Raw genomic sequence first — 9,939 nt, forward strand, 5'->3', positions numbered from 1 at the left:
AAGAAATCGAGATTTTTTTTAAAAAAATGTTTAAATGAATGTGAAAGAAAGCAACTTATTACTTAATGTGCAATGATGTTGTAAAAAGTACTGCAATAATATATTTGAAATTATGCACTTGGGACAATCTAACGTGCTACATAAATACATTATTCTTATCTCCTAATAAGTGCTTGGGTTATATTTTGACGAATTAATCATTGTTTAGTTTATTGTATGTTTTGCATATTTCTTCACATTCTCAAATAATAGGTCATCTGGTCAGTGGGTTGTCATGATAAATGTTTTGACAGGCAAAGACCATGAACCTCAAGCAAGGAAGGAATGGATCCAGTGTGAATGAATTTATCCTTGTGGGATTCCCTGGATCTCGGGAACTACGTATCTCCCTTTTCATGCTCTTCTGCTTCATGTACATACTGACAGTCACTGGGAATGTGGCCATCATAGCTTTAGTAAGGGCCAAACGACAGCTTCATACACCTATGTACTTTTTCCTCTGCAATCTTTCCTTCCTGGAGATATGGTACACAACCGCTTGTATTCCCAAGACTTTAGCAATCCTTGTATCTGAGAAGAACCAAAAAATCTCCTTCATAGGTTGCATCACACAAATGTATATTGTTTTCTCTTTGGGATGTACAGAATATTTTCTGCTTGCTGACATGGCTTATGACCGCTATTTAGCCATATGCCACCCATTGCACTATAACTCTATCATGACAAAAACAACATCTGTCCAGATGGCATTTGGCTCTTGGGTCTGTGGCTTTCTCGCTATTTCCTTGCCAGCCTTCCTGATTACCCAGTTGTCTTTCTGTGGATCCAATGTTATCAACCATTTCTTTTGTGACATTGTGCCTTGGATAGTCCTTTCATGTACTGACACTTACACCCTTGAAACAGTATGGTTTATCATTGCCGCTGTTGTCATCATGGGCTCATGTGCAATAACCTTGATTTCCTACATCTACATCATCACCACAATATTAAGGATCGCATCAGCCCAAGGCCGTCAGCGAGCTTTTTCCACCTGCTCCTCCCATCTCACAGTGGTGATTATATGGTATGGTTCCACTATTTTCCTACATGTTACACCATCCAAGCAGCAATCACTGGAATTGACCAAAATTGTCACCATCCTAAATACTATTGTCACCCCCTTGTTAAACCCTTTCATTTATACACTTAGAAATACTGAAGTGCAAGAAGCTCTGAGGGCCATATTTGGAGGCACAGCTGAAATGTTAATTGGCAGGAAAGAGAGAGAAAAAAAGTAAGGCACACAGGATATTCCACTATGAAAGCGGTATATAAAAGACAAGAGCCACACTGCTGCTTTATAGTGGTACTAAAGTGCACTGACAACTGTTGAGGCCCATGACACAGCTACACCAATCAGGATATAACACAATGAAAGTGGTATGAAAGCAGTATATGTTATGTGTCATGGGCCCTAACAGTTGTCTGTGCACTTCAATGCCACCATAAATCAGTAGTGTGGCTCCTGCCTTTTATATACTGTTGTCATATCACTTTCATAGTGGATTATCCTGATTGGTGTAGATGAGCCCTTTTTTTGCAGTTTGTTGATATCCTCAGTGCTAAACACTAATAAAGATTGGTTTGGACCTAGATTAAGTCCGTTGTACATAGGTCCCTTTGAAATCAATGAAAAGGTTTATGGCTTAACTCTCAGTGATTTCAGGAAATGATTGAAAGGAATAAAAACACAAAAAGTGCACACATCACTTCAGTCCATGGAGCTAGAAACTCCTAAAGAGCTGGCACTTGCTTGGGGTCCTATCAACAGCAAAATGGAGATGACTCCTAGAACCCAAAGTGCTCAAAGTTGGCCTGCATGCTCCCCTTGAAGCAAAGCCAAATTGTTTAGGCTGCAACTCTTTCTTTTGTACTGTTTTTTGATAGTACATGCATCACTGGCAAGTCATGACTACTTGTCATATGACTAACAGATTACAAAATTCCAACATGGGGGAGGGGAGGGGAAGAAACCCAGGCATTTTAACAGCATTTCACAATGTTAAGTTTGTTTTTAATGGACCCCAGAATTGTTGTTTTTAAATGGATACTGTTGTTATACTGTTTTTATGTTGTTGTTTTTTTAAAAATGTATACTTTTAATGTTTACTATTTTTAATGTTGTAAACCGCCCAGAGAGCTTCGGCTGTGGGGTGATATATAAATGTAATAAAATAAATAAATAAATAAATAAATAAATAAAGCAAACAGAGGAAAGTAGACAGCTATGTTGCTGACATAAGGATTACACCCTTATCAGCATCAGGCAACTAGCAATTGTTATTGGTGCCTGTCCAATCTCCCTGGGTAAGAAGTCTACAGAGTTGTCCAATACATCTGGGGCTTACTCTAAGGCCATGGCTAGACCAGGCCTATATCCCGGGATCGTCCCAGGATCATCCCTGTGCATTCAAATGACACACAGGGGATACCAGGAGCAGGCAGGGACGACCCCTCCATTTGCCTGTGATTAGCCTTAGGTCTAGCTGCCCTTTAAATAGGCCTTCATACATTTAATAGACAGAATATAGGGCAATTGAGTAAGTTCAACACCAGACCTAATTCCTCAGCATTTCTTCTGGTTTCAAACTCACTACAATGCAGTACAGAAAGTTATATTTTCAGAATCAGCCCAAATACAGTCGGCTCCAGAATTTCTACAAATAATAACAAGAACATGCCTCTTATAGTTCACTTAGCCATGCAGGGACAGCCTAGAAGTGACCCTATTATTTTCTAAAGATGGGTGAAATCCCCTTACCAATATTCCATGATGAAACAGACAGAATCTCAGTGACTTTCAGGAGCAAGCAAACGTTATGCTATTTCTTTTGGGGGGGGGCAGGATGTATACTGAACTAGTTTGTACGTCACACTAAGCCATGATGGGTTGTTATCATGGATGCTTCCAGAGTGATTTAGTGTCATGTCTGAACCCAGAGAAGCTTTTCTGTCCTGGATAGTTTTTCATAAACAAGCCTCCTTGAGAACCCATAGTATGTATTAGGGTTGTTTAGGGTTTCTTGTTCACAGGGTGGCTTGTTGTGACATCTGGACACAGCAGCAGCACTTCAGCATGGGTTGTTTAAAACAGTGAGAGAGCGCTGCTACATTCCAATCCTCATGAACTTGCTAACAATTTCCCCTCTCTAGTACATCATGAAATGACACTAGTTATTTTTTAAAAAATATTTTATTGTAACATTTCAAAATAAAAAGCCAAAACAAAAATAAAATAAAATTGACTATATCAATTTCAATGCATGCATATGATATGTGTGTGTGTGAAAATATGGCTTTCTAAAAATTATACATAAACTTCAACAAAAGCAGACAAAATATCCAAGTAAATATCATTGCAGGTGGAGTCTATACACCTGTAAGGTCTTCAATCCATTGCATTATAGGGCCTTTCCCCCCCGCCTTCAGGATGATGCTACAATATCCTTCCAATGATGTATCATCTCTCTTTTAGCTCTCAAAAGGGCACGGAGAATCCATTTTCTTTATGAACTTCCAGGAAGCAGGTAGATAATTTAAAAGGACATATACATCAGTAAATATTAAAGAATATTTGATACTTACTTACTTTCTTTATTGCGATCTATAGATCCATAAAAAGAAAACAAACAAACAACAAACAACCAAACACAAGAATCAGACATGAAATCATACAATTAGAGCTATTATCAACTTTAGTCTAATACACAAGGAAAATGGCGTTGGAGGCTGCAGTGCTGTGTGAGTCTCCGCGACTCAATAGAATTTAGTTTAGAAGTTTTACTGTTTTATTGACCTATTTTAAGCAGTTTTATTGTTTTATTGTTTTACTCTTTCACTTGTTTTTAATTGCTCTTACTGCCTCTGCATTTCCAGCTTGCAGTTTTGCAGCTCTTGACGTGCTGCCTCCTTCCTTGAACTGCAAACTGCTTTTTACCAAGTATTCAATTAAAGCTTGGCAGCTTTCGAGTATTAGTTGCCACTCCCTGAAAGGGGTTTTAAACTTTTTAGTAGGGTGGACTTTTTTAGCTTGCTTACCTCTTGGTCATTTGGCTGACCATGAGAAGGAAACGAGTTTTATCACCTCCACAAAATGCAAGTAACGTGCCTCGTGCCAAACAGTGCAGGCTCGACAGTTTTATTGCTCGGCAGCCTCCTCATGCCGTCTCTGCTGCTTCTCCGAGAGATGAAATCACTTTGTCTAACAGATATGCTCCTCTGCCCGAGGGAGGCGAAGTTACCGGTGAGTCTATCTTAGGGGACGCTGGCGTTTCTCAAACAAACCAGCCAACTGGCAAATCCACGGAAAACTCCCAAAGTGAAGCTTCTTCCTTTGAATTACTGGCTGAGCAATGTTTTCTAACAGCGAGGACACTCCAATCGATCAGTTCTAACTTAGAAACTGTGCTTAGCTCTTTAAATAAACTGTTGACGTGGCTCCCAGAAAAGCTTCTCTGCCAAGGCATCCAGGCTCAACCTCCACCCCGCCCTCCCCGTTTAGATCTGGTCTTCGAACCTCACTGCAATAATGGAGGCTGTTTATCTACAGCCCCCAATAGTGGACCAGATATTGGAATAATAGAGCGAAAAAATGGTGGCCTAGTTCTTCAGCCCTGCTCGATGGTTATAGATGTACATCCCCATGGAGGACAACACCCATTCTGGGCATCAGTTCAAAGTGCTAACTTAAACCTCAAATGGCTGCTAAATATTCAGCCATCATATTTGTTGGCTGTGGAACTACTTTTCTCTTCACCTGTTTATAAGAGGTACCTATTGAAGTTTACTAAACCTACCACCCCAAATTTACTAATGAAGGAAAAACTTTTTCTGCACACTGTGGGGATCTACCCACCACGGCTTTTTAAAGATCTCCAGGTTAAACCATTAATATCCATCAAAAGCCGCTCTAATTCTACCCTCCAGCTGCAGTGTAATGCCCCCAAACTGAGTAGCAGCAAATCCATGGCTTTTTCAACTGCGGTTGTTAGCAGAACCACCTCCATTTTTAACAGGAAACTGTAAAATCTCCATTGCACTCCAAGCAAAATGTCAAAATGCCCTGTATGAGAATGTCTCCTTGTGTGCGTCCTTGCATCCTTGATTACTAATATAAACAAGAGTCCTGGCTCCAGCTGTCTGTGTTGAAGTTAACTCTCTGTAACTTACTGTCAGGCCAAAGGTATTGTTTACAGGACTGTTTAGCATAATTAACTATGCCTCAGTGTTATGTTCTGATTGGTTAATGCTGCTACTGGGCCCTGCCCCTTGAAAGCTTTAATACTGTACCATATTCCCTATGTCTTTTGTCTGATTGCTCCCTTTGAAGAGACCAGGCCTTGATTACTAATCAATAAAGCGCTTTTGAACCCTCTGTCGTTGGAATGGTGGAGTCGTGCTTAAGGGCTGTTTGGATCTCGTCCTTGGGTGAAAAGAACATTGATCTAACAAATGGCGCCTGACTCGGATCTACCCCAAGACGGATTCATGCCTGCCAGTGGAGCCTAGATTGAGAAGCGATCGCCAAGAGAGATTTCTCTTGCCTCAAGTAGGTTAACATGCACTGTGCAGACATGGAGACCGAATTGACGGGACCATTCGAGCCAAGGTTACAAAATCGACTCCACCCGACAGATGGAAGGGAACAGGCAACAACAATTTGCAATCAGACGTGATTAGAAAGGGCGAAGACGGGAGACGGCTATTTGGTGAGTGAAACCTTTAATCCCATGGACCCTGACGGGAAATGGAGGGAGTGGGTGTTCACAATTGACCTCAGAAATGGGAAGCTTATAGTCAGTATTGGAAAAGAGTCCCCGAGCCCATTGGGGTTGTTGTCTTTGGGAAAGCTTTCATTGAAATTGAAATTGAGATTTTGAAACTGTAACAGTGTAACAATGAGTTAAAAATGTTTGTGACTGTGAATGAATGTCTTTTTTATGTTAGATTGTGGATTTTTTTGAACTTGATCCAAAGTTAATTTCAGCTGTGTCATTGGAATCAATTTGCAAACATAGAAATGTAATTGAGTAAATGTACCTCTCAAAGGATCGCCCTTTAGTGTTGGAATGTGAATTACAGAAAAGTTGGTGTTGTGTTAAAGTGAAAGGAAAAAATTGTCAGTTTGTGTTTTCCACCCGGCCCAAGTGAAAGAAATTTGAAGTTTTTGTTTTCCTTCTCCTCCCTAGTGTTTTTTTTGCTTCTCCTATGCTTAGCAGCTAGAGATAAGCAGTTTTATTTTCAGTGAAAAGTTTTTGTTTTAGATTTTGAAGACTTTGTGTATTTTCTCTTTCACAAACCTCAGATAATTAGAACCCCATTTTCACGGAAGAAATGTCTTCCATAGCTTTGAAGATTCACTGCCTGAGTTGAAAAGCTCAAGTCCTTGTTGCCAACAGTTTTGCCAAGATGAGAGAAAGAAAAAGTATGTTGTTAAAAGTGGATAAGAGAAATGTCTGAGAGAGAGAGAGAGAGAGAGAGCGAAGGCTGTGCAGAAGAGATAGTTTGAAAGACTTTTAAAAAGGTTGTTTTGGTTGTTTTGCAAAGATGTTGATTTGAAGTGAAGTTGATTTGAAGAAGAGTAAAGTATGTGAATAGCAGAGGTGAAGAAGATGAGAAGTTGAAACGTAGTGAAAAAGGAAAGTGTTTGAAGGTTAGTGTACGTGGCATGGTTTTTGACCAGAAGGAAAAGGGGGGTGAAGAAGCCCTGCCTTGAAAAAGTTAGTGAATGGACAATCTTGCATCCTCTGCTGATGAAGATTGGAAATACTGAATTGCTATATTTTTGTGTGTGTTTTGAACGTTGTGTTCTGAAAATTGCCCAGTGGTTCTTTTTTGGGGGGCAGAGATATTCTAACTTTGGCCTAATAGAACTTTTGAAATGCTTTGAGCCCTGAGCCTGAGCCCTAAATGCAACTACAATTGAAGCCTAAAAGCACCCCTGTGTTCTTGCATCAGTATCCTTTGAAATTAGAAGCCAGAAGAAGAATACAACTATTGCTTTTTAAAAATGGACTTGTGAAATGATTAAAGCAATTAAAAACTCCAGCTTGCATCACTATGTTTGCCCTACCAGCCTCAAGTGTGTTGTGCAAAAAACGTGGCACAGACCAGTGGAGTACAGTGGCAGAAGCTGACACCTGAACCCTGCCTGCCAGTCCAGATGTGAGATCAACCTCCTCGTGGACCCAAGGCTTGCCTCATTGAATCCTGCCACGTTGATACCTGAACTACAAAGAAGAAGTTCCAGAGCATGCCTTGAAGTCTTGCAACTTGGCACCAAACTTCGCCCAGACCTATATGATGACCTCGAGTTGTTTACTGATGGATCCAGCTACAATTGTACAACAAGCAGCTGAACTCGTAGTATGCACAGAAGCCCTGATGCTTGTTTCAGGCAAAGGACTATATTTACTGATTCAAAATATCACATGGACAGATTTGGAAAGAAAGAAGATTTGTGACTGCCCATGGAGCAGTGACCCATGGAGAATTAACAGTTGATCTGTTAAAAGCCCTGATGTTGCCAAAAGAATTGGCTAATTTGTCTACAAGCGAGCTGCCATAATTGGAGCTAGCCCATTTCTCAGTATTTGAATCCACCTTATGAAAAAGAAGACTTGGAATTAGCACAATAACTCTAAGTTTTCGAGAACCCAGAAAGATGGGATTTGTTACCCCTGATGTGCCAAGAATCATCATGACCTCCCTGTCATGACCTCCCTGAATCAGCCAAAGAATATAAATGCACAGTGAATTGTTTTTACTGGCTTCATTTGTAAATGCATCAAAAGAGAGGCCTCTGCAGACATGGACTTGTTATCTTTTTTTAAGAATCCAGATTGACTTTGTTGAAATGTAAAAGTTTTTTGAACACCTACTTGTTTTTGTTCAGGTTTTTTTCTGAACACCTACTGTTTTGTTCAGGCCTGAAACCATAGAATCAGATCTAGAAAGCTATTTTACTTCTTAGGTAGTGTAGAACATGGCACTTTCGTCCTAAAAGTAGGCTGGCATCTCATGAAGATTCCAGTCTGGAAGGCAGATAGAGTTAATAGGACCCTGAAAAGAGACCCTAGCAAAAATTAAATTAGAAATTTCCTTGAAATGGGTGGATGTATTTCCAATTGCATTGTTAAAGTCAGAAAAAGTCTTAAATTGTTTCATTTTGAGCTAATGTTTGGCTTTTCCTCTCAGTTTTTAGTGGGGGAACAAGAAAGAATTAAATAGGAATTGGGAAATGTTTTATTCCAAGAATATGTAATTGCCCTGCAGTTTTCTCTTTTCCAGCTCCATCGTTACCTGCACCTTTCCAGAGATTGTCGTTAGAAGAACCCTGCCTATTCCAGCCTACCTGCTTAAAGTAGGACCCCAGGATTGAGAAAGCCCTTGCTGCTTTGTAGTGAAATTATTATAGACAGATAAATGGACACATTGTTCTAAAATAAAGCCTCCCCTGTGCCAGAAGGACACAGGCAAAGCAAAGTTCATCTGCCTTCTGGTGCACCGGAAGCCACCAGCAACATAGGCGAAAAAATCAACACGGAGCAACCTAGGTACTCAACCCAACATTTAAAAGACACTAAAGTTATCTTACATGTGTGTGAAGATTGTGTAGTTGTAATTTTGATAATTCTTACTTTAGTAGGTTCCAAGTGTTTCTTTAATTGTCATAGCAAATGTTTTTAAGAAAGGATTTGTGCCTTTTACCACTCATAAGTAACTTGGCTTCGTTCCACAATTGCCAAATGTTCTTTGCAAACGCTTATCTTCCTTGCAAAAGCTTGTGATCACCACACAAGCCAAAATATAAGATAATTAAAGAATTGTGTACACATATTATGATTCTACCCAAGGACTTTTAGAGCCCTACGGTAGTTGTAAATGAAAGTTAACAAAGAATAGCAGAGTTGGAAGGGGCCTACAAGACCATCAAGTCCAACCCCCTGCTCAGTGCAGGAATCCACCCTAAAGCATCCCTGACAGTTAGTTGTCCAGCTGCCTCTTGAATGCCTCTAGTGTGGGAGAGCCCACAACCTCCCTAGGTAACTGATTCCACTGTTGCACTGCTCTAACAGTTAGGAAGTTTTTCCTGATGTCCAGCCGGAATCTGGCTTCTTTTAACTTGAGCCTGTTATTCCGTGTCTTGCATTCTGAGAAGAGATCTTGGCCCTCCTCTGTGTGACAACCTTTTAAGTATTTGAAGAGTGCTATCATGTCTCCCCTCAATCTTCTCTTCTCCAGGCTAAACATGCCCTGTTCTTTCAGTCTCTCTTTATAAGGCTTTGTTTCTAGACCTCTGATCATCCTGGTTGCCCTCTTCTGAACACGCTCCAGCTTGTCTGCGTCCTTCTTGAATTATGGAGCCCAGAACTGTACACAATACTCTAGGTGAGGCCTAACCAGGGCTGAATAGAGAAGAACCAGTACCTCACGTGATTTGGAAGCTATACTTCTCTTAATGCAGCCCAAAATAGCATTTGCCTTTCTTGCAGCCATATTGTGCTATTGGCTCATATTCAGCTTGTGATCTACAACAATTCTCGTTTGTAGTATTGCTGAGCCAAGTGTCCCCCATCTTGTAACTGTGCATTTAGTTTCTATTCCCTAAATGTAGAACTTGGCATTTATTCCTATTAAGTTTCATTCTGTTGTTTTCAGCCCAGCACTCCAGTCTATCAAGATCACTTTGAAGTTTGTTTCTGTCTTCCAGAGTATTAGTTATCCAATATAGAGTAGTTAAAAGAGGGATTTCTTGCATTGTATTTTGTTCCATTGTAATGATTTTTGTTTATCCTTGCTTTTTGCCTTCCCTGTATTTTGTCTTTTATGAAAAATCTTACAAAGTCTGTAATCCACCAGCAAATGTATTTGTATTGTGAAGCCTAAGCCACAGAT

The 9,939-nt window shown here is 40.1% G+C and overlaps 1 protein-coding gene across 1 annotated transcript; it reads left to right on the forward strand.

The window, feature by feature from the left end:
* The first annotated feature begins 302 nt into the window (after nucleotides 1-302).
* Nucleotides 303-1,280, forward strand: LOC134405348 (olfactory receptor 287-like). Its single transcript, XM_063136594.1, has one exon. It carries the CDS (start codon nucleotides 303-305, stop codon nucleotides 1,278-1,280), a length of 978 nt encoding a protein of 325 aa, XP_062992664.1.
* Nucleotides 1,281-9,939: the final 8,659 nt, after the last annotated feature.

The sequence above is a fragment of the Elgaria multicarinata genome, chromosome 11 (genome assembly GCF_023053635.1).
Source record: "Elgaria multicarinata webbii isolate HBS135686 ecotype San Diego chromosome 11, rElgMul1.1.pri, whole genome shotgun sequence".
Taxonomy (NCBI): domain Eukaryota; kingdom Metazoa; phylum Chordata; class Lepidosauria; order Squamata; family Anguidae; genus Elgaria; species Elgaria multicarinata.

What these genes read in the sequence shown, in the direction of transcription:
- LOC134405348 (XM_063136594.1), top strand. Translation starts at nt 303, where the DNA reads ATGAACCTCAAGCAAGGAAGGAATGGATCCAGTGTGAATGAATTTATC.